The 26104-nt window shown below is 37.3% G+C and overlaps 1 protein-coding gene across 4 annotated transcripts in view; it reads left to right on the top strand.

Moving 5' to 3' along the window:
• The window catches only part of LOC106661724 (DNA-binding protein D-ETS-3-like), a 248056-nt gene extending 222563 nt beyond the window's left edge, over positions 1-25493 (top strand). For all 4 annotated transcript variants that reach the window (XM_024229822.1, XM_024229821.1, XM_024229820.1 and 1 more), the window contains 2 exons: positions 8967-9172; positions 24888-25493. In XM_024229822.1, coding sequence (XP_024085590.1) covers positions 8967-9172; positions 24888-25006 — 325 coding nt within the window. In that variant the 3' untranslated portion in view covers positions 25007-25493. The remainder of the gene's footprint in view (positions 1-8966; positions 9173-24887) is intronic.
• The last annotated feature ends 611 nt before the right edge of the window (positions 25494-26104 follow it).

The raw sequence follows: 26104 nt of genomic DNA, 5'->3' as shown, positions 1-26104 counted from the left end.
TAGAGAGAGGACACAACTTTATTTAACAACATCAACGTTTTATCGACACGCTTTAGCTACGTACGTATTTTTCGACCTAGCAAAAAACATTTGATTAATTTCACTAGTTTCGTGGTCTGCTTGACCAATTAATATCTTTCAATTATTTAAGTTTTTTGCACGACATTTAAAAATCAGCAAAAAGGAGGAGGGAAAATTCAAAAGGTGGGGTTGAGATGGGAAGTTAGTGTCCGAGTGGATCGAAGTCACGCTAGCTCAGGTGGTAGAGCAGCGGCGCGGCGTATAAACCCGAAGGTCATGGGTTCGAATTCCGCTCGTGACACTGACTTTTTATCTCAACTAAAAACCTTAATCATTTGATTAATATTCGCGAAGGAAAAATCAAACAAATGTTTGAGCATTATTGTGCATGTATTTCAGGGGTTATTATACAAAGTGGTTGGCTTGTCTTGTTAAAAAAATTCTATAGCAATACCGTCTAAATTGGACTAAAATCCGTAGACCTCATGGTTTTCACTCAAACTGTTGAAAAGTTAGGTTTTTTAGTATTTATTTAGAAAACACGTTTTCTAACATAAAACCTGAATTTTCTCTACTCTTACCATCTTCAGGGCCTGGGATTTATTGTTTACACTGCTTAAATTTTTCAATTAATTAAGGTTTTTAGTTGAGATAAAAAAGTCAGTGTTACGAGCGGGATTCGAACCCAGGACCTTCGGCTAGATACGCCATTCGTCGCCGAGAATCAAATAGATTACATTTGAAAAATGGCAAAAAGGAAGAAAAATTCGAAAGGTGGGGTTGAGATGGGAAGTTAGTGACCCAGTGGATCGAGGTCACGATAGCTCAAGTGGTAGAGCAGCGGCGAATCAAGCCCAAGATCGTGGGTTCGAATCCTCCTCGTGCCATTGACTTTTTTATCTCAACTGAAAACCTTAATCATTTGATTAATATTCGCGAGCGAAAAAAAAAGTTTTAGCGTTATTGTGCAGGTATTTCAGGGGTTATTATACAGAGTGGTTAGCTTGCGTATTAAAAAAATTCTATGACAGTATCGTCTAAATTGGACTAAAATGCAGTAGACCTCATGTCATGATTTTCACTCAATCTGTTGAAAAGTTAGGATTTTTTAGTATTTATTTAAGAAAAACACGTTTCCTTACATAAAACCTGAATTTTCTCTACTCTTACCATCTTCAGGCCCTGGGATTTATAAACACTGTTCAAATTTTTCAATTAATTAAGATTTTAGTTGAGATAAAAAAGTCAGTGTCACGAGCGGAATTCGAACTTTCAGCTAGATACGCCATTTGTCGCCGAGAATCAAATAGATTACAAGACATTTGAAAATGGCAAAAAGGAAGAAAAATTCAAAAGGTAGGGTTGAGATGGGAAGTTAGTGTCCGAGTGGATCGAAGATTTGATAGCTCAAGTAATAGAGCAGCGGCGTATCTAGCCGAAGATCGTGGGTTCGAATCCCGCTCGTGACACTGTTTTTGTATCTCAACTAAAAACCTTAATTAATTGAAAGATATTAATTGGTCAAGCGGACCAGCAAACTACCGAATTGTTTAAATTATACAAATACATGTAAGATATGAAAATGAAATTTCTGTGCAGATCTGTAAGTTGTACCAACTATCAGGTTTCCACCTACACGAGAAGTAGCTTATAGTTTTGATTATCACCCCTATGCAAAGCGGCTCTAATTTAGGAAAATTGCAATATTCAATTTTTCACTTTATTTACAATATAAACCCTAACTTTCTGCCAAATTTCACGGATCTACATATTCCGGAAGTGCCTTATACGACAATTTTGATGATTAGTCTAACCCTTTAAAGCGGCATTTATTATGAGAAAATTACAATTTTCATATACTTACCTTTACTTAAAAACCCTACATTTGTACCAAACATCAAATTTCTACTTATACGGGAAGTGTCTCATAATTTTGATAATAATGGAACTTGGCCAAAGCACTGCCGTGTGCTCAGATAGTAAAAAATTGTTTAAATTGCTTGAAAAATATTTTATTGGTTACTAAGCCCCATTGGCAAATCGATGATCCCATTTCCGTATTCTCTCCATGTAAGATCAAGCGACTGGCAGCAGAAAAATATATGAAAAACGAAAATTTATGGAGACCTGACAGAGATTTTGTCTCCGTTTTTCCACTTTTGTAAACATCGTAGAACAAGAAACATTACGATAAAAAAATAGTAGTTTGACATTTTTCGAGTGAGTCAGAGAAAATTTCTCCTCGGGCTTTGTTTGTCGGGGTAAACGAAGATAAAAGTGAGGGTCCTAGCTAAGTGCGTTATCTCCTAATGGTGAAGGGTCGCACAAAGGATCAACAGTTGCTATCCGCCGTGATTTCAATTTAAAACAAATTCAGTTTAGGCCCGGCCGGGGGTGCGGGTCGGGAATGCCACGGATTGGAGCCCTAATGAGAGGCGTGTTGATGGGGGAGAACCGACAAGGGTTCCCCAGGGGTTGTTAGTCTAAATTACAACACATGTGAAGGTAATCAGCGAAACTCCACGGAAACAACTGGATCCGCCACTTCCACCTTCTTCACATCTAATCCTTTTGCACAGTTCTTACTCAACCAACGCTCGATAAAATTCTTTCATTGCTTTATACCAATTAATATTCATTAAATTAATTACTTAACATGTCTGCTCCAAACGGTTTAGTTCAATACATAATCAATCATCGTGATAAAAACAAATTTCTCGCTTTTCTGGCTTTTTTTTACCACATCACCAGAAAAGAAAAACTGGAAAATAATAATATTTAGAAAGTCATTTGTTGCATATTTTACATACAATAAGTTATATTCATATATAAATATAAAAAATAAATTTAAAACCCAATCAAAAGATGAGCCCAATTACAAAGAAAACAATTAATTAAGGTTTTTAGTTGAGATAAAAAAGTCAATGGCACGAGCGGGATTCGAACCCACAATCTTCGGCTAGATACGCCGCTGCTCAACCACTTGAGCTATGATCCACTCGGACACTAACTTCCCATCTCAACCCCACCTTTTGAATTTTCCCTCCTTTTTGCCATTTTTTATAATAATAATAAATAACTAATAAAGATGAACCAGTGAACATAACCTCCCTCAAGCAATCGATTTTTTAAAATAATTAACTTCTTTTTTGGAAAGTTTACACCAGAAAAAGAAAATTGCAGTGAGCAGTAGCATTTAACAAATTTTGTCTTTAAACATAGAGTAAAAGTTCATACATCAAAGCTCGTTATTATAGAAACAAAAATAAACCCAGACCCATTTAAAAAAAAAGTTATTGAAGTCGTGCCTGTTGGATATAGTACGTCAGAAAGTTATCGGTTTCACGACATCTTCAGTTCAGAGATTTAACAATGTTCAAACCATCAGAGAGCCGGAATTGGACATAGGTGAAAAACTAATAATTTGGCCGTTTTTAATTATCCTGGTCTTGGTTTTTAATTATCGCTTTCCGTCACAGACATAGTAACACAAAAATCAATGTCCTAACACTTTTTGAAAAGTATATTTAATAAAAAAATATATTGTTGTCCGTTGTATCGGTAATATATTGTATATTGATTCTATTGTAAACATTCCGCCCACCAATTGTTAATTTTTTTAAATGCATCTAAATAATTTTAATGATAAATAATGAATCTTGATGTGCTTGATATCAGACTTAATATTGTAGTTGTATATAAAACATCTTAATAAGGAGAATTTGAAAAAGAGAAAATCGCTTGGTTGAAGCTTTCGACGAATTTATCCCCTTCATCAAACTTCAAAACTATTTCTACTGATTTAAAAAACTTAGAATTTTTAACCGTGTAAATTGATTATCCTTGAGTTTTGACGCCCAATATTGGCTTTAAAAATATATATATACACGTATGTGAACAGAGACAGAGGATCATTTACTAAAAGGATTAAGACTAGTTTTTTCCCTCCGGTCAGCATCCATTCCCATGACTAAATATAGTCAACACTAACAGGTTTCTTCATATATTATTAATATTTCAGATCCTTTGTACTGATATTGAAAAAAGCTTTGTATCAACATACCGCCCACCAAATATCAGAACCACGAGTACAATGTATAGGTGCGATAAAAAGATCATACATATTCGTACAACATGTATTTAGCCCTTGTACGCTAGAAGCGACTTTATCGTGCGACTACGTACGTTTAGTTCAGATCTGCTATGTTGGGTACCGTCATTGCCTTTGCTTCGTGGACCAATTTTTAATCCAATAAATAACCCACATCCATTGAAACTATATATATTGTATATTGATTCTATTGTAAACATTCCGCCCACCAATTGTTAATTTTTTTAAATGCACCTAAATAATTTTAATGATAAATAATGAATCTTGATGTGCTTGATATCAGAATTAATATTGTAATTATATATAAAACATCTTAATAAGGAGAATTTGAAAAAGAGAAAATCGCTTGGTTCAAGCTTTCGACCAATTTATCCCCTTCATCAAACTTCAAATCTATTTCTACTGATTTAACAAATTTAGAACTTTTAACCTGTAAATTGATTATCCTTGAGTTTTGTCGCCCAATATTGGCTTTAAAAATATGAATACACGTATATAGAGTCAAAGGATCATTAACTAAAAGGATTAAGACTAGTTTCTTCTCTCCGGTCAGCATCCATGTCCATGAGAAAATATAGTCAACATTAACAGGTTTGTTCATACACAATTAATATTTCAGATCTCTTGTACTGATATTGCAAAAAGCTTTGTATCAACATACCGCCCACCAAATATCAGAACCACGAGTACAAAGAATAAGTGCGATAAAAAGATCGTACATATTCGTACGACTTGTATTTAGCCCTTGTACGCTAGAAGCGACTTTATCGTGCGACTACGTACGTTTAGTTCAGATCTGCTATGTTTGGTACCGTCATTGCCTTTGCTTCGTGGACCAACTTTTAATCCAATAAATAACCCACATCATTTCTAAAATATAAATAAAATCTGCAAATACGAAATAATATTTCAAAATTCATGCCAGCCTCAACATTAACATCCAACAATGAGACGAAAACGGCTACTGATATTGCAAAAAGCTTTGTATCAACATACTGCCCACCAAATATCAGAATCAAGAGTACAAGGTATAAGTACGATAAAAAGATCGTACATATTCGTACAACTTGTATTTAGCCCTTGTTCATTAGAAGAGACCTTATCGTGCGACTACGTACGTTTAGTTCAGATCTGCTATGTTGGGTACCGTCATTGCCTTTGCTTCGTGGACTAACTTTTAATCCGGCAAAATAACCCACGTCCATTGAGACATGCAAAGTACTTATAAATTATTTTTTTCGATCCACTCGTACACCAACTTCCCATCTCAACGGCACCTTTTGAATTTTCCCTCCTGAAATTTGCCATTTTTTTATCTCAACTAAAAACCTTAATAAGATATACTTGGTCAAGCGGACCACGAAACTACTGAATTTATAAAGAAAACACTCAATTACTTCAACGTGCGTTCAAGGAATAAATCCTTTCATCAGGACTTTAAATCTTTATTTAATACTTTAAAACGTTAACAAAATGTATCATATATTTTACCGGAAATATAAAAATGGGCAGAATTTTTTACGAATCAAGTAACACCACGCTAGCGGTTCTGACATGGAGAAAAGCATCGTAAAGTGGTTTAGCTCCTCGTCCGCAACCCCCAACCGGTAGTTGGACGTTCTGCACTCCTATATGACAATTTGATTTATAAATACGGCCAGAAATTTACAAAATCTTCACCAGCGGTAACCAGCGAAACTCTTAGGAGATAGGGATAGGGATAAAAGACAAGGCCACAAGGCCTTGCGTACCTCGTCCTGTGTAGATCTATTGTGATCCTCTGTTTTTATAATTCACTGGTCACCTTCAGGTCGATAGTCTCCTTACCCTTGCCAGCGGCTCCTTAGAATCGTGCTTGCGGCATCGAATCTACTAGTCTAATCTACTCACAAAAACATAAAATCTGTTTTGCAGTCTACCTTTCTTCCTGGCATGCCCAGTGTTTCTTCGGGCAGTTCATCTATCCAGTCCATGTGCCTTCTTAGGCGCCAGTGCCCCTTCAGGAAGCCAACGACAATTCTGTCGTGGTTACCTTCCAGTAATTCCTTTGTAAATCTTGCAGATGGCCCTTTGATGAATCTCTTCGCATGCCAACGAAATTTACTCAAATTCACTTTCTTTATTTTTCACTTTACACAATAACGAATTGGTTTTTGTTTTTGGTCATTTATTTTTATAAATTTATTATGTATTTTTACATCTTGACTCTGCGATCCTGATTTTAAGGCGTCCCGTTCGACTTCTTACCTACTGCCTCGCTCGAAAGACAAAGGTCTTCCTTCACATCTGGACCCATTTACATTTTTCTTCATAATCCCTCTAAGACGGTCAATCCACAAGCTCGTCCAGCCAGCGCACTGGGTCGGATCAAAACCGCTCGTTCAGTGAACTGAATAAGCATTTTTTTCATAGCTCACCGCTCGCGCTCACCAAATTTAACTTTCCAAGCGATTTTTCGAATTTTTTTTAATCTTCAGTGTGCCAAGATTATTCGTGAAGATTGATTACAGGGTTGCTGTATGAAAGAAATCACCAACTTTGCCACCTTTTTCTAACATGGCCAATAAGGAATTTATAATATTTAAAATTATAAAGAAAAATAAATTTATAAAATTTAAAAACTAAGAAGTTTCAACTGTTCCTAATTTCGTTCACATAACAAGTAACAACCATGTAATTTTATTAACACTAGAAGCTCATTTATAAACCTTTTTTTTTTACGAGGGTTCGAAACAGCAGAGGTCGTATAAATTCTCAGGGTGCCGGTGTTTTTGAAAAAACGCCTATTTGTAAATATGTCGGGTTCGAATGCAGGGCCGCTGGATTCGAACCCGGGACCTTTACCTTAAGGTGGCCATTCACGATCGCTCCTAGCGGTCCAAACGGAGCGACGCCGTTCCAAAAACCACGTCAATGACAAAACTGAACTGGCGTGCCCGGCTGTGCCGAATATTCTACCGGTCCAAACTCTTTCGCGCCACTCCAAATATCTACGGCGCGACGACGGCATGGCGCGTTCGTGAATGGGAAAACCTGGCGTGTAGGGTGGGAATTTTGGCGCGCTGGCCTGGTCGTGAATGGGAAAACGCTCGTTTTTTTGGCGCAATCTCCGTCTTTCTGTCACTGAGCAAACATCTCCGTCGTACATTCTCAAAAAGTCAAAAACCTTTATTCTTTATTGGTAATGACATCCAATCGAGATTTTATTGTTGAGGTGATTGAATTGTATGAAAGTTTACCATGTTTATGAAAGTGGTGGACAATGATTATATTACCACGATAGAAATAAAAGAAATTCGATCCTCAACCAGTTGGTCGACGTTTTCAAAACAAAGGATACAAATGCAATGAGAGATGCGGTATTGATAACCCCTAACAATGATCAGAAATCGTAGTAGAGAACTTAAGTTCTTTGTAGTTCATCCCTGTAGCGAGAAATCGTAATGTGGTTGCCAACCTTTCATGTAGTGATGATTTCTCTCATGACTGTCTTTTGTTTTCTAATCAAGGGGGTAACAAGCTGGAGTAAATATAAATAAGACGTTAATCTTTTTTTTTTAAGGTTTTGGTTGAAATGAAAAAATAGTGTCACGAGGGGATTCGAATCCACGACATTCGGCTAAATACGCCGCTGCGCTAACCACTTGAGCTATCCTGACTTCGATAGTTCGATCCACTCGGGCACCAACTCCCCATCTCAACCTACAACCTTTCGAATTTTCTCTCTTTTTGCCATTTTTTGGTGTCGGAGAGGATCGAAGTCACGATAGCTCAAGTGGTAGAGCAGCGGCGTATTTAGCCGAAGGCCATGGATTCAGATCCCGCTCGTGGCACTAGCTTTTTCATTTCAACCAAAACCTTACAAAAAAGATTAAATAATTGAAAGAAGTAATTTGGTCAATAGAACACTAAATATAATGAATAAATAAGACGTTTCATCCATCCTTAAATAGTTCCTCCAATCAGCGGGTTCAAGGGAAAGTTCTTTCATCAAATTGATATGGGTATTACGGCTTCTGTTCAGGAGCCACTTCTTACACCATTTTCTCTTCGATTTTTTGCTTTTAATATGTAAATAAACAGAAGAGTAGCACAAGAGATCGTCATCCATTTTGAGAAGGTAATTCACTGGTTGACGTTCGGAGCGACTGCCTGTGGAGCGGTCGTGAATGCCCCCTCAAAACTCGCTAGCGATACCCCATCACTAAGGTATCATCCTTTTCCGCAGTTCAGCTTCATTTGTTCAGCAGCAGTCGTGGTCCTCCCAAGCAACACCACCGGTCATATGTTTTATAGCAATCTTTACTTTATAATCCGAAGGGTAAAGGGCTAAGAAAGTGCTAAAGTACTGAGGAAAGCCTTCCTACCGCAATCCTGCATTTGATGTCCTGTCCAATATCATTCTTTTTAGTGTGTGTCGATTGAATTCACGGCTTCGAAACAGTAATGGACAAACCTCTAAATCCCCGAGCCTTTTCAGTCTCCTGATTATCACCATATAGTTTGTTTTTGTTGGTTCATCTGAAACCCAATTTTGCTGCACTTTCTTCCCATTCCATATAGGCTTTCCAGCTATCAGCGGCACATATCGATGCGACGAATTTCGCTACCATATCAAAATATATTTTATATGAGTACCCACCCAAAAAATCATTTCTGATAAGAATGTGTCTAGAAATTTTCTAATAATTTACATTTTTATGTTTAATCTATCGATTTGAGTCTATTCGCGGTGTTAGATGATCATGTCGGTCATTATGTCCGTCGAACGCCTTGTTAAGATCGTCCTTTTTAATATTGGTTAATTATTCTAGTCCATGTTCTTTTGTTCCAGGTATTACTACGACAAAAACATTATGACAAAAGTGCACGGTAAGAGGTACGCCTACAAATTCGACTTCCAGGGGCTGGCGGCGGCGACTCAGCCCAGTGCGGCAGACCCGACTGCTTACAAGTACCAGAGCGATCTTTTCATGTCGTCGTACCATCATTCAGCGAAGCTCAATTTCATGAGCCCTCATCCGATACCTTCCTCGTCTGGTGAGTTTCACGAAAGTAATTTCATTGTTTCTATATAAAAATGTGACTTGAGGTAAATCGTAAATAATTCCTGGATTTAATAAATAAGAATGTTCGGTTCAGCGGTCAACCGGTTTAATCGCGGCGAAACTGCGGCCCGGGGGTTCAAATTGAAAGCCGGCCCCTAACCAGGGTAAAGTTGATAACGAAAGTTGGTGGGTTAGATCAAAGAGCACGGACAAAGGTGGTAATTTCCGGATTGCGGAGAGCCCGGAACGGAGTTCTGAGACCTCTAAAACACAACCTTTATGGAATTAATGGAACCTCCGCTCGGGAAACTCTGAAATCATCCGAGCGCAATCCTTTGACTTGGCCTTCTGTTGATGTCACCTAAAAGTATTATTCAATTACGTTTTTTCCCCCTGGATGGGGCTTTCTCTGGCATAAGAATAAATTCTAAATATGGTTAATTTAAAAATTTTAAACAAACTTTATTTTTTTTAATAATTTCGATGTATTACATCCAACTGAGGGAAAATCCTGACTTTCTTCCCTGGGTAAAATTATCCAACCCAAATTGGATTCTCCCATTCATTTTGTCTACGAATAGTTGGTTCGAGATAAAAGCAGTAATAATTTCCGAAAGGGACAATAGAGAGATGAGAGAGGCCCAAGGGGCAGTAAATACAGAATTGCTTCTTACTGGAGGACCCTCCCTCACTGCACCATACAATAGAGTCCTTTAAAAACGGTCCCTTGTTTAACCGACTATCACTAAATCACAACCGTTATTGATTAAAATTATTAGAAAGACTTTGGTGATCTTTACAACAGCCATTAGATACGGAATCAAAATAACAGTACTACGGGTGATTTTTTTTTTTTTTTTTTTTTAAGTTTTGTGGGGTTGAGTAGGGTTTTTACAGGGGCCGCGGTAGCCGAGTGATTAAGGCGTCAGACTCTCGACTAGTAGATCTCGCGGTCGTGGGTTCGACCCACACCGTCGGCTCTGCACTTTTTCTGACGTCTAAGGGGAACGAAGGCCGCAATTGAATGAACTTGACACGGCACTCATCAATGGAAGAAGCGGGATCAGATCTCAGCGACCCTGAATTTGGTCCCAACCTTCTTCAAAACATCGATGGAAGAACACCGGCACACCGGGGGCTCAAATTCACACTTGTGTTGCTAGCCCCCAAAAATATGGAGCCAGGGATAAAGTACAATAAGCTGTACAGCTGCAGTGCTCAGGAGGGACTCCTCCATTTCCTGGTATCCATTGTACCTGCGATTGCCACTGTTGTGGAACCCCTATAAATTATAACCAAATTATAGAAGATGCACGTTTTTCTAGAAGCATAAACATTTTTCTTGGTGCCTCTTTGGGCACCTATTTTGGTGTGAGAATTGCCTTACCGTACTTCACATTCACAAAGAATATGCACCGATGTCTCTGGTTCTTGACAGAGTTGGAATATTTTTCTCTGGTTTGCCCATCTTCTGCTTAATATGTCTCAAATCCTACATGCTTTGAGAGAGAAGTTCCATCGCCTTCCTTTTTGAGAAATGTATATATCTCTTAGATTCCCTCATGCCTACTTTTGACCAGTGCTTGAGTTTTGCCTTTACACACCATTCTTCCAGTTCAAACTTAAGCACACTCTCCGGTGCACCTAGATGTGGTCCTAGTTTCATGGGGGAGAGGGCTGCCTCTTTTGTGGCTAATTGGTCAGCCTGTTCATTTCTTTCTATACCTTCATGTCCCGGAACACTTGTGTTTTCCTAGAGCCAACAGGCAATTTAGATACTCCTAGAAGAGTTTGGAGTTGAAAGCAAGCGCATTTAGTGCCTATGTATCCGTCTGAGTGTATGTAAATTTATGCACCTTTCATATTTTTCTTTATTTACCCCTGGGCGCTGAAATGTATTGCATAGGTCTAAACTTTTACAATTGATGGGATTTTCCAAAGGGGTTTAGCTTTTTTGGCTAAGTTTGGCATTTTTGCCCCTACAAAAGCCCTTCCTGTTCAATCCATATGTGTACCAGATTAAAGCTCTTCCTGAAACTTGGGCAACCTTTCTTCCAAGATGTATGTTATCTACTCTACTTGTAAGCGCGTCAAAGTTGAGTTTAAACCTCAATTATTTTAATTATCTCTCATTTCTTAACTTATCTTTCGATTTGGCTGTAATTCTTTGTGTCTCAGTTGGCACTCTCATTAATTTCTTAAAAGATATATTTTAAAGATCGGTTAACACCGCCATGTTTTCGACCTTTTAGTTCGTTCTATATAAGCCATGCTTGATTATACTGTGTTTGGTTCGTTATTGTAATGTATTAATTGATTTGATTTCCTGCTTGTTCCGAACGAGCTGATATGTTCTTTGAACCGATCTTTTAATTGTAATCCAAAGTACCACATGTATTTGTTTCTTTTCCAATGTACAACATGTTTTGTTGCTTTGGGTTTCGTTTCTTTTTTAATAGTCGGTGGCGCGTAGTTTGTTCGTTCCCGATCATTTAAGTCTGTCTTTGCTTGTTTAAGTTTTCTTCGCAAGTCACCCACTTATCTTGGGTATTTTGTCCCAATGGCCATCAGTGAGGAAATCCTCCTGAAATATGAGCTATATAATGTTCTAGTACATATCATTTTACATCTTGGGAATACTCACGATTTTGCCATTTTTCGACCCTATCCTCTTTATCACTCTGAAGAATGTTAGGATAGGAAAAATATGACATCTTACAACACACGTGTGCCAAGGTAATATAGATAAGTAAAAATCCGGTTTTTTCTGGTTCTGGAACAGTTTTGTTGGAAATGTAACTGAAAGAACTCTTGATCAGAGTGCACTTTCTCATTTTCATCAGCCTAGAATTCTGCTCAGTGTGTGAACACTCGGTGAAACAAGTCCAAATTCCATTCGAATAAAATGGTCAGGTTGTGAANTTTTTTTACGTTGGCATATAATTTATTAAAATCTATCAATAAATTAAGGTGTTTAGTTGATATAAAAAAGTCAGTGCCATGAGCGGGATTCGAACCTCGACCTCAGTTTTGGGGAAATGTAACTAAAAGAACTCTTGATTAGAGTGAAGTTTCTCATTTTCATCAGCCTAGAATTCTGCTCAGTGTGTGAACACTCGGTGAAACAAGTCCAAATTCCATTCGAATAAAATGGTCAGGTTGTGAAGCAAGTGGAACAACTACTAAAAGAAGCGTATCTGCAAGTTGTCTAGGATGGCGGACCTCCAATTCGTAGAAAAGCACAAGCAGCTATTATCAAATCAAAAGGTTTAACTTATATAATTTATTACAATTTCCTTAATTTTTCCTAGCCCGGGAGAGTTCCTTTACTAAGTTTTTTGTTCTTCTTTTGAAATCATAAATTTTGCCAGACATTCAAATGAAAAAAAAAACCCAATTAATTAAGGTTTTTAGTTGAGATAAAAAAGTCAATGTCACGTGCGGGATTCGAACCCACGACCTTCGACTAGATAGGCCGCTACTCTACTACTTNGAATTTGAAAAATGGCAAAAAGGAGGGAAAATGCAAAAGGCGGGGTTGAGATGGGAAGTTAGTGTCCGAGTGGATCGAAGTCACGATAGCTCAGGTGGTAAAGCAGCGGCGCGGCGTATAAAGACGAAGGTCGTTGGTTCGAATCCCGCTCGTGACACTAACTTTTTTTATCTCAACTAAAATCCTTAATTAATTGAAAGATATTAATTAGCCGGACCACGAAAACTAGTGAATTGAAGAAATGAAAACTATGAAATATTCGACGAGGCGATTTTTCTAATACAAATTTCTAAATTTTTGCAACTAGGCGAATTTCGAAACACTAACGCTTTTGTTTTCGCAACATACATTGTAAATTATTTAAATCGTAATGTTCAGATAAAACATTGAATTCACGCTGTGCCTGGCTTCGGGAATCTGCAAAAAAGACACCGTCAATAAATACTCAGCTAGCAAATGACGTTCAATGTCTAAAATAAAAAGTAAAGACGAAAGGGATTCGCCTTGCCGGATTCCCTTAGAGATTGTTATCATCCAGAATGTTTCCATTTAATTTAAAGCTGAAAAAGCTACATTTTTTACTAATCTGATTATTTTCCCACTAAATCTAAGCAAAAGTGGTTTTCTCCGTAAAAGGTCGTGTTGAAAAATATTAAAAGCGTTTTGAAAGTCAATAGAAATGCAAATAAATATTTTTTTTGACGAATGTATTGTAATGAAAGATCGTGGAGAATGAAAAGGTTATCCGTACAACATTTGTTTTTACGAAAACCTGCTTGTTCCTAGAAAAAATTCCAATAAGGTGACATATTGATAAAGCTGAGAAATGAAAGGAAGTAGCTTGATGCAAGTGTTAAATAATGCAACGGCTTGTAATATTGCACTTTTTGCTCTTTTTTAGTTTTAACGTGACTTTGGACGATTTTCCGGAATTTGTTCACTTTCTAAAATGGTATGATCTAGGTTGAGCAAGTAATGATCTATGCAGAAAAAAAGACTTTTAGAATCTCATAAATTACATTATCAATACCGAGAGCTTTATTATTTTTACAAAGAGCTGAGCAGTGGTCAAGTTCTGAAAGAATAATATTATTATCTTGTATGAAAGACCCTATATTTTTCAAAAAAACAAATGTTATTAATCTTACTAACAAACTTCATTTGTGGATCTACATATTTAGGATATACTTTTTCCAATCATCGAGATTTAAATGGTAATTAAGTCAGTGTAAATATGAGAAAATATGAGAAGACCAAAATCATCGCTAAATTACTCTTTTATACATTGAAATAATAAGAAATAATTGCTTTAAATTAGCATTTATTTTCTTTATAAAAGAAGTATTGGGAAAAGTGAACAAGGGGAGGAGTTCTCGGGGCTAAAGTGCATAAGATTTGCATGTGGCATGTTTGCACTCAGACGGAACTACACGGGGTTTCGAGTACTCCGCAAACATAAACAAACCGTGGCAATTACAATGTTAAATGTTAAAAGCCCTCGCCGACGTCGTCTATTGCATAAATCTGTTCAAGGGCAAACAGGGTAAGATGTCCCAGTCGTGACGTGCTAGGAGGAAAATATCTCCAATAAAGGACACAAGCCTGAATCGAATCTATACCGTTTCGGGCCTCGTTGGGGAAGCTTTCACTGCGGCAATCTGCGACGGGGCGGACCCCACTGGATATGTGTCGACGCACAATAGGGCTAATGAAGCATCAGCCACTTAACTATTCCCTTCAGGCACACTTCAAGGGTCAACATGAACAAGTTACAACGATCCATAGACGTGCAATGAAATTCTTATACCGATAGTAACAACTTCAAATATAACTTTTTTTTCATTTACTCTACATTAATTTTAATAATATAATTAAGCCAATCTTTAAACACAAGCTCTAAAACACAAATTACTATTGGATAAACAAGAAAACTACAATTTACTCAGGTGAACTTACAATAAAAACCAAAAGTTACTAAGTAATTGCAGCTATTTTTTTTTTACGTTGGCATATAATTTATTAAAATCTATCAATAAATTAAGGTGTTTAGTTGATATAAAAAAGTCAGTGCCATGAGCGGGATTCGAACCTCGACCTTCGGCTTGATACGCCGCTACTCTATCACTTGAGCTATCGTGACCTCGTTCCACTCGGACACTAAATTCTAATCTGAACCCCACCTTTGGATTTTTTCCTCCTTTTTGCCAATTTTCAAGTTAGTGTCCGAGGGGATTTTAGAATTTTAGAAATTTTTAGATTTTATGTAATTATAAGTGAAAAATATAAAGATGGCAGAGACAAAAACATTCCAAATGTTTTATTTTATTTCTTCCGTTTTCATTTATTTGCGTAAGGCAGGCTTATGCTATTACATGTAGTTTTATTTGTTCTAAATTTGGTAAAGGTTCTTAAAGATCGGTGAAGTCGTTCCAAATTTATCGTCATTTTTGTTAATTACAAAAAAAAAACTCGAAGATGAAAAAGATGTGAAAGTTAGTATCCGAGTGGATCGAAGTCACGATAGCTCAAGTGGTAGAGTAGCGGCGTATCTAGCGAATTTGAATTTGAAAAATGGCAAAAAGGAGGGAAAATGCAAAAGGCGGGGTTGAGATGGGAAGTTAGTGTCCGAGTGGATCGAAGTCACGATAGCTCAGGTGGTAGAGCAGCGGCGCGGCGTATAAAGACGAAGGTCGTTGGTTCGAATCCCGCTCATGACGCTGACTTTTTTATATCAACTAAAAACCTTAATTAGTTGAAAGATATTAATTGGTCAAGGGGTCCATGAAAACTAGTGAATCTAATAATAAAGTAGATCCAAAAATTTGTTTTTCTCCACTGATGACTTCAGATGTCTAACTCTAAGATAGTCTGGGAATGCCGAAGATATTTCGAACTTTGGGAAAACGAAATAAGGGAACTGTGATGCTAAAAGATTTTTAGTTGAGATAAAAAAGTCAGCGTCACGAACGGGATTCGAACCCACAACCTTCGGCTAGATACGCAGCTGCTCTACCACTTGAGTTATCGTGACTTCGATCCACTCGGACACTAACTTCCCATCTCAACCCCACCTTTTGAATTTTCCCTCCTTTTTGCCATTTTTCAAATGTCGTGTAAAAAACCTTAATTAATTGAAAGATATTAATTGGCCAAGCGGACTACGAAATTAGGGAATTAAAATCTATGTTTGACCTTTCACCGTAACAAAACATGAAGCTGTAAGGTACCCCGTGATTTCTGTGAAGTCAAGTCTCTTTTACAAGGCCAAGAAAGTCTAAGTCTTCGGTGCAATAATTCTGGTTTATCTGAGTTCACCAACTCGCAGACCAACACCCAGCATCAATACTGGTTCTTTTTCCCCGGTCCATCTTTTTGATCGAATGTCTATTTTTCTTTTTTTTGGCTTTTATAATGTTTTGAATTGTTTAACTTGTGTATGTGATTTGATGGTTATTTGTGTATTTATGACATTGAAGAATTATTAAACTATCTTCTCCTTCTTATCTTAAACACCAACCAACAACCCGCAGGCCATCCTATCTGTAGTCGATCGAGAAAAAATTCTAGTCATGCCCGACCATGCAATACCACAGTTTCATCGACCTTACGTATACCTCCCTTAATTTGAAGCAGCTTAGATCTTGTTGTTTTGCTCTGACATCCTTCCGGTACTTCCGATTCATCGAAGAGTCGGGGTCATCTTCAAAGTACCTTTTTCCTGGTGTTCCTCAAAATAGAGTTCTGGCCCCTTACACATTACCGATTGTACACAGCTGACATATCCTCAAACCTATTCCCTGGCCTTTGCAAATGATATTGTGGTTCTCGTACCTGATTTCAAAAGAAAGAGCGGTTTTACCTGGTGAAAATTGCTTAATTGTATGAATTCTCTAGTATAAAGTATTGCGCCTTTGGCTTCAAATCAGTTTTATTGGCCAATGTATAGCATTCACGTAAGGGAATGTTGTCGGTCTTAAAGGTGATGGAGGTCCTATTCTGATGATGAACTACTCGCGAGGACTTAACCTTTGATCAAAGACTCAGGGTTTAACTGATGACACTTTATCTGTCTCTCCATCTACCTGCCTCTAACTTTGAATCTATTAACTCAGGCTATGGTCCTCCCATGAACTAAAGTCTCCGGTATTGACCAGTCATATACTATAGCCGAATTGGAGCGGCCTCGGATTGCGAACCTTGATAAGAAGACTTTGGAGTGCGTAGATCCCTGAGAGCTTGCTGCCGATGGTTTCCAAGCGATCGTTGGTGGATCCCCGGTCCTTGCTGACGATTTGGGATGTTTGTAGATTCTTGCACCGTTTGACGAAGTGTATGTTACCTCGTGTGTGCGCGGGAGACCAAGCTGATGTATTTCGGCTTACGTAGCCCTTTGCGCGCGGCATACGACCCGATGCACAATGCGGGCCCAATCACTCGGAATGGACAAGTGGGGAGCGAGGTTATTTGCCTCTACTCCAGTGCTGCGGCGGTAACACTATTCCGTTGCATGCGGAGGTGCGTCAGCTCTCATCTTGAGAATCAAATCGTCCGATAAGGCCGAATAGGCCAGGTGCGGACGCTAAAGATCCTCTAGTCTTGTGACGACGAGTACTCCGGAACCTCATGTATGTTACCTCCATGACCTTCTGATCAATGACAAACACCTCGGGAGGACTTAACCTTCTTCTAATCGAGATCCAGGCTACTTCCACCCGGGTTCAGCCTCAAGTTACGAAACTTGGATGGTGAGACCTTAGAGGGCGAGTACACCGAGACCTTTGGTGCGATGTGACAATTCTGTTTCTGCCGTTTCCACTCGAAACCTTCAACAACACCAGAAAAACCTACCAATATCTTTTGCATTCAAAATAACCCAATCCATAATCCTCAACAATATCCTTGATGCTCCATTTTGTGTTAAACAAACCCATAAGGGAATTAAATAATTTCTTTGTCAAAAATAAAATCCGCCCCGTTATCATAGGTTTCATAAAACCCTCATAACCATCACAAGTTCTCATATCCAAAAAATTTCGTCTCGACGATGTGTCTGAAGCCTTTCTTGCCGATTAAAAAGGTGATTGAAAAAGAGATCTTCTATGCAGTGACAATGATAGTTTTAGTGACGATACTGTTAAGTAAATAAACAATATTGTAGTCTTATTGGAGTACTGTCCATGGGTTTTCTTCATTCTTATTTATGAGTTTTTTTGTTTTCCTTCAGTTAGATAAAAGGCGCTAATTAATTACGTTTTCAACAACCAACTAAGTCCAAGATTTTTCAAATAGAATAAATTTATTTGTTCCACTCGTGAAAAATCGAACGACCGTATCGGAACCTGTTACAGTGTAAGAAAAAAGCAAGAATAAAATTCCAATAAAGTCTTTGTTCTAGAAGATTGTATCAATTAGAAAGATTCTTTTTAAAAATGCCATTGTGAGCATGGAAGGAGGAGGGCCGCCTGTGACAAAAGGGGATGGGGCTATTCATTTGGTCTGGGTTCGTTAGTGCTTTTGTGGCGGGACCTATCACCCTCGAGGCACTTGTTACCAAGGCTTTTCTCAAGTTAATTCATAACGGATTCCAATGAATTATGTCAGACAGATTGACGAATCCTTGTTTTTTTAATATATAAAAACACATGTTCACACGGAAATTTTATAAGGATGTTTTTTAATCTCATCGCAATCGAATCTCAATTGAAAAATATTAGGCCCACAAGTATATATTCAAGTCTAACAATTCAACTTTGGATATAAAAAAGCAAATGCGCAGATCTGGTCAGGGATGGTTAAGTCGATCAAGCATCGGATTCTAATTAAAAAAAGAAACAGAAATAAATTTTATATGTAATTTAAAATGGGATTTTCCATACATTTGGCCTTCCAAATTAAGAATTTTAAAAAGATAATTTAAAGCTTGGATGGCAATAGGATAAATTAGTTTACGAGTGAATGTTTGGAATTAGAGCTTTATAGCATTCAGAAGGGATATAGCTAATCTAAGATAGAAGGTTTGGATGTTAGGGCGTGAAATGACCTTAGCCGTTAAACGCTCTTAAAAATTAATAATAATAATAATAATTTAACAACAAAAAGAAATATATACAAAACAAAGTAATTTAACATTATACACCATTAAATTCACTAGTTTTCGTGGTCTACTTGACCAATTCATATATTTCAATTAATTAAGGTTTTTAGTTGAGATAAAAAAGTCAGGGTCACGACTTGAAATATGGCAAAAAGGAGGGAAAATTCAAAAGGTGGGGTTGAGATGGGAAGCTAGTGTCCGAGTGGATCGAGGTCACGATAGCTCAAGTGGTAGAACAGCGGCGTATCTTGCCGAAGGTCGTGGGTTCGAATCCCGCTCATGACACTGACTTTTTCATCTCGACCAAACCATAAATATTAATTAATTGAAAAATACTAATAATAAAATAGTATGCAAAAATTTTGAGTAAAGGTTATTTTTATTGATTTTATGATTTAAGTAAACAAGGCAGTAGTTAATAATAAAAGTTTTTTTTTGTCTGGTTTGAATTTATATATCATCCTTAAAAGTCCCCCTATTCGTACAAGCTAATTTGAAGATTGACTCTTGAATAATTCCTCACTTTTTGCTCAATGGACCGTTAATATTCGGCGTCAAACGATAACCGTGGAGGGTGGCTGGAGCATTTAGGGTCGACGCGTGCTGCTCCACCCTCAATAACTCTAAACGATAAAATGGACGTGATTATCTTAATAACTCGACGATTAAAGATAGAGCAATCAGCGCGGACCGATGTGTTAATATTCAGAGCGCACAGGGCCTATTCCTATCTCGGAACATATGTTAGGGGAAAAGTTTAATATGTTTGCGCCTCTCCCTAGAACGGAGACGTGAAAAACTCGGAAGGGGTGGTTTTGTTTGAGATATCTTCCGACGAGGGGGACCTTATCAGCCTTCTACAATATTACGCCCCCGCCTAGTGTTAAAAAAGAAATCTTTCGAGGGTTTACAGGCGAAATTTCACAACGCTCTGGAATCGTGCTATATAGTCGCTGGCCTCCCAACCCCCGCTAATCGTCCGGTAAATGGGATGGGTAAAACAATCAAGCGGCAATCGGCATCAGGGCCGGTTTATATGGAAAAGTCGTTAGGTGGATGATGTGTTCCCGTGCCTCTCCCTTCTAAATCAGTCCCATCGATTGATCAGTGTTGACACTCGTACGGCCGTCGGCTAGTGTCCCCTTTATGTACACTGGTCATCATCGAGGGGATTTTTTTTCTACAGCAAAGATTTTCTTAAATCGCTGACTCGATCATGCAAGGTCGACCGACAGTCACTCCCCTTGTTTCCCTAGTGGATCAATATTTTTAAAAATCTTACAAAAACACTAAAATTTTATTATAAAAAAGCACAGATCCTCTTTGAAACTTGACAAATAAATCAATTATCACTGAAGACTGTAAAAAGTTTTTTAGTGCATGCAAAGGTTGATGTTTATCATTGAGGAAACCAACTCTTTCACCTTTAAATTTTTTATTTGTCCTCTATTTGATAAATCAAGAACAATAACGCAGAAAATAGATTACGACATGATATATTTAAGCAATTGATACACAAGTAAAAAAGTTTAAAACAAACAAAATGGTGGGAGCCAAGAGAGCAATGTTTGGTCCTGAGAGATTTATAAATCAGCTCATACCTGGTGCTTTTGCCCAATGGGTTTTTTCTTTCTCCAGCCATTTTTCAAGTTATACTTGCTGGAAGATCTCCCTCGCTCTTAGGTGAGAGAACTGCCTACGTTTTGTCTAGTTTGTCAGCTCACTCACTTTAAAGTAACTTTTTTGTGTTTTTCTGGGGCCAGTAGGCAATTTAGGCATTCTGCTTTGGAGCTTAATACTACCTGGCTGTCCGATTTTTTTTATTGCTTTTATTGTATATTACAACTACCTTCATTTTGGTATGTAGTAATAGTGTATGAATAAGTAAATAAATAAATCTTATGATTTTTCATTCTTGGAGGTGGGATAACAGGTCATCTCAAAAAAACCACAACCAGTTTTTATCCACAACGTTTCAGATTTATTTTAATCCTTCCTCAGGTGAGTTAACTCCTGTACACAGAACCAATTTTTTTTTTGTTGTTTTTGAAATATTTATTGTTTAAATAAGTAAACAAGAGTGGAGAAACTACCGACTGGTAGTACTCCTAAGTATAATTTATTCAATTGATGTCACTGGATAAAAGATTCCGTGGCCATCGTCTGAGGAAGGAATTCGTCGGGATGAGAGGATTTGAATTTGAGGATTTATATCGTTGGGAGGTTTGTGTAAAATTTTCGGTAACGGGAGCAGATTACATCTTGGACTAAAGGAATATTTAGGTCTGTATGGGTTATCGTTGGACACATAAAAGGGAGCATTAAGGATTTTTCCGAGGATTACGGATTGGGCTCTTTAAATGCGTAGGATATTGGAATGTTTGGCTGAACCCCATACTTCGAGTTCATAAGTCCATATCGGTTTCACTAGGGTGATGTAAAGTAGTCTTTTGTTTAAAAGAGGTAGGTTCGAACGTCTGTCAAGAAGTCGTGAAAGTGCTCTGTAACGTTTCATAACTACTTGTCGTTTCAGTCGTGTGTGGGGATTCGACGTCAGACTTTGTCAATGTAAGGTCCTAGGTAGCTCACCTTGTCCGTAATTGGGAGGGGTATTTGATTGAAGTAGGCTGGACGAGAGATCTCTTGCGAAGTGTGAAGGTTATGTAGGTGGATTATTTTGGGTTCAATTTTAGTCTTTTCTTTATACCATGATTCCGGTAGTGTGAGGTGTTCTTGAAGGTATCGAGTGGAAATGACTGGATCAGATGTGCTTGAAAGGATCGCTGTATCGTCTGAAAAGGTTAGGGTGGTAGTTTGAGGATGAAATGGGAGGTCTGCTGTGTCTGAAATTATGTAAATCTGTGGTCCTTTCATATTGAAGAAATGATGTTTGTAGATCGACCTGCAGATAATCAATGTAGAGTTCAATATCTTCTTTAAGGTCTTTACTAGGTGAAAGAAAGACAAAAGTGTTGGAATCACCAAGCTTTCGGCAACATTATGTTGCCATCATCAGGGCTTATTTATTAAGAAAATATACATAATTAATATACATTTTAACAATCAACGATCAAAAACATCAGTGCATACTTTCCCAAGAAAGAAGAAAAAAAATTTTTCTCATCAGAAAAAACTAATGCAATGAATAATGCATAATGCAAGGTTATGAAGCACATGGCCAGCATTCGGTTATGTATGGTGAACAAGCCATCTATGTAAAGTAAATTAATGAGTAATTACAACATTAATGATTGACTAATGATTTTATATAAAATAAATTACCTCACTAATAATTCACACTGTATTTGTTCTTACTAGCTATTGTTGTCATTAAAATCATATATTATCACAGAGTACTACGTTAATAACTAGAATTTAAGGCCTCTCCTTTTGTATATATAATTTTAAACAAGCTTTCGTTTATCGTGCCAACGTTTCGATCTTTATTGAGATCATCTTCAGGGCCTGGGATTTACAAACATTGTTTACATATAACAATTATATTTTGGATGTGGAAAAGTAGAAATAACCTAAACCATTGCATTAGTTTTTTCCGATGAGAAAATTTTTAACTCTTCTTTCTTGGGAAAGTATGCACTGATGTTTTTGATTGTTGATTGTTAAAATGTATATTAATTATGTATATTTTTTTAATAAATAGGCCCTGATGATGGCAACATAATGTTGCCGAAAGCTTGGTGATTCCAACACTTTTGTCCTTCTTTCACCTAGTAAAGACCTTAAAGAATATATTGAACTCTACATTGTCCTTTCATATTTTTTTATTAACTCCAGAGTTGGGTTGCATGAACCTCAGGTTTGAGCGCTTTTACTTCTACATCTACACCTTGTTCTATCTTTGATCTTACCATATTAAGGCTACTTTCTGAAAGTTGAGTCTGCCTTTCTTTCAAAGATCTTTTTTTAACGAGGGTATTTCAACTACGAGGTTATATGAACCCTCGGGGTGCCGATGTTTTAGAAAAAAAACCATTTGTAAGTGTGTCGGGTTCGAATACAGGGCCGCTGGATTCGAACCTGGGACCTTTACCTTACAGTGATGAGCGCCGTGTCAACGCCTAAACGGTTGCGGCCACCGACGCCCCAGACTCGAAGATCTTTGTTGTCTATAAGACTATTTGAAACAGTGTCACAGTAGAGTCTTCCTCTCATTTTGTTAGGTATTATTACAGACATCTCATTTATTTTAATTCCCTCTTATTTATTAGCTTCTCTTTAGATCTCGCTTTATTTTCTTGCTTCTCAAGAGTCTGTTGGCACCTCTTAAGCTACCTTTTGTTCATAAATGTAATGGTAGAAAATTGATGGGGTACTAAAATACATTCACCTTTTATATTGAGAATCGCTAGTTTTTGACTTTGCAGTTTATTTATTTAGAAATCGTGAGATGCGGTCTGGTGTGATGTAGGTTTCAGAAAAACATTTTCTTTATCGTGCCAACGTTTCGATCTTTATTGAGAGCATCTTCAGGGCCTGGGATTTACAAACATTGTTTACATATAACAATTACATTTTATATGTGGAAAAGTGAATTTATACAATGCAAAATATATTTTTTATATATTCAATCAAAGTATTTCTATAAGACTATAATAAACTGCAAATGTGTGGTGATTAGTGACCATTAATCGATATTTATTTAGAAATCGTGAGATGCGGTCTGGTGTGATGTAGGTTTCAGAAAAACATTTTCTTTATCGTGCCAACGTTTCGATCTTTGTTGAGAGCATCTTCAGGGCCTGGGATTTACAAACATTGTTTACATTTAACAATTACATTTTGGATGTGGAACATACTTACAAATGGGCTTTTTTTTTCAAAAACACCGGCGCCCTGAGGGTTTATAAGACCTCAGGTGTTGCGAACCCTCGTTAAAAAAAATGAGACTTTGCCCACTTCGTGTTTTGGCAGACCAGGATCAAATCTGCCACCTATGTTAGAGTAAGGGCTGAAAACAGGTCTCATTCCTCTCTCAACTAAAGTTGGAACTTCACGCACATTATACATCTAATTTAATTGGAGATCGATGAGTTTCTAAAATTCTCAATATTCCCCAACTGCCCATACCACACTGCACATTCACACTAATAAATACATTCGTTCACATTCCGAGATATATGTCAGCTGTATACAATAAGACAGCCTTGTTTCATCCAAAAATGGAAAAGAGAACCCATATACTCTTTCATGCACACTTCCTACATCGTGGAGTTTTTATCTCTGGAGCCAAGGAATCACACCCTTCAATTAAATAGAAAACATTAATCATCCTTTCTTTACGTGATGAACACTCTTTAACCATGCACAAAAGAGTCTAGTTGAGGGTCGAACGGATACATAATATTCCGCCATCGGTGCTCCTGCTCTGCACAAAAACATTCACGCTTATAAATACATTTTCGCAAATGACGCCTTTAATTGAGTGGGACACATCGACCTTTCTCTACATGCTGGACACGCTTGGACCCAAAAGTGTGTCAACCAAATACGGCCGATTTTTCAATCTGGTTAGGATGACCTTTCTACGATTGACTCCCTGGGGCCACTCATCGTAACTATGCATTCAGGTGGCGCCATAATTGTCCATAAATTTTCAGTAAGTAACGCGTTGGGGACAAGCTTTAAAGCAAATTTCAGAATTAGAAAAGGTTTCAGTGAAGAGTATAGAAAATCATAACATTGGCATAAGTTAATTAAGGTTTTTAGTTGAGACGAAAAAAAGTTAATGGCACGAGCGGGATTCGAACCCACGATCTTCGGCTTGGTACGCCGCTGCTCCACCACTTGAGCTATCGTGACTTCGATCCACTCGGTCACTAACTTCCCATCTCAACCCCACCTTTTGAATTTTCCCTCCTTTTTTGCTAGTTTTCAAATGTCGTGTAATCTATTTGATTCTCGGCGACAAATGGTTGTGGGTTCGAATTTTCGAAATTTAGCATTTTGGACTTAACGAGCGAGTGTGCCAGGTGTTAATTAATGTCATTCTAAACGCGTTTCGGCCTGCGCCATTTAAAATTCAAATTTCTTTGTGCAAATGAAAAATAATTATATTTTTCTATATCAAAAACACTGATGGATTTTTTTTTTTTTTTACAGCTAGTATATTTCCATCGGCAGGATCGTATTGGAGCAACCCAAGCGCCAATCTCTACTCGAACATAGGGCACGGCATGGGCCATCCAGGTGCCCTCGGTACGTACCCGCACTACGCATGACAGACCCACAGGTACATCCTACCAGAACTCACAGATGACTAAGTACAAATGTGTGGCTGTGGGGTGCCAGTCCGCTCAAAACGAGAACGGATTCTGGATGAAAATGATTGAAAAACAAAAACCGTGCGTCAACAGCCTAGTCACGTCTCATCTAGTCCTCAGACAATCCTCGAAATTGCCGTTTCCTCTCTATGGACGGTCAATTTTTGAAGTAAACAAAATAATATTGTGCAATCTTTTTTTTGTGTTTTGTACTTACGGTATAAATCTTCCTATTAAAAAAAAAAAAAAAAAAAAAACACCGACTGCTTGCTCCTACAGTTTATGAACGTATTATTAACTGTGTAAGTAAAATAACTTCCTTTTTATCTAGACGTGTTTTATTTATTTCTAAATTGTTTCAATTCAATAATTTACAAAAATAAAAATAATCCGGTTAAAATGATAAGTATTGTGTTGTTCTATTTAAATAATGTTTATTTTGTTGGTATTTTTACGGTTCAGTTTGGTAGGCCAATTTCTTGGTCCAAATGGTCAATTGTTAAAATATGTTTATTTTGTTGGTATTTATTTGTTGAGATTTTTCTTGCAACTTGTTGCTCGATATGAATTTTTTTTTAATTTTTGTTAAATATTTCAGAAACTTTTACGGTTTAAAAAACGGGGTTCCAAGCGGCAGTAACGAATAACCGTCGTGTCGTGAGTGTTGTATTTCTTGCGCCGTCCTCGTAGTGACAATGGAGGTTCTATTTTCCGGAGCGAATCGTTCTAAGTCGGTAAACATTTTCACAAGACAAAAAATAATTTTAAAAAAAATATTTAAAAAAAAGAATAATTAAATAAAAATAAATATACATCGTAAGGTTATTTCTACTATAGTCACCGCCCTAAACGGTCCTAGTCAAGACAGTATTTATACCAATTGTAAATAATAATATCGATAAAGATGTGATTTTATTTTCTACCGCTTACTTTTAGATACGTGTTACCTGGTTTTGTAAATAAGAGGGAAAATGGAGGAAAAAAATACAAATAGTGTTCTGCCTAGTGTATGCAGTATTATCTTTTAGGGCTAAGTATATGTTGTAAATGTTGAGA

Source organism: Cimex lectularius, unplaced genomic scaffold (genome assembly GCF_000648675.2).
Source record: "Cimex lectularius strain Harlan isolate CLEC.00 unplaced genomic scaffold, Clec_2.1 scaffold317, whole genome shotgun sequence".
Taxonomy (NCBI): domain Eukaryota; kingdom Metazoa; phylum Arthropoda; class Insecta; order Hemiptera; family Cimicidae; genus Cimex; species Cimex lectularius.
This window is presented reverse-complemented; position numbering and strand designations above follow the sequence as displayed.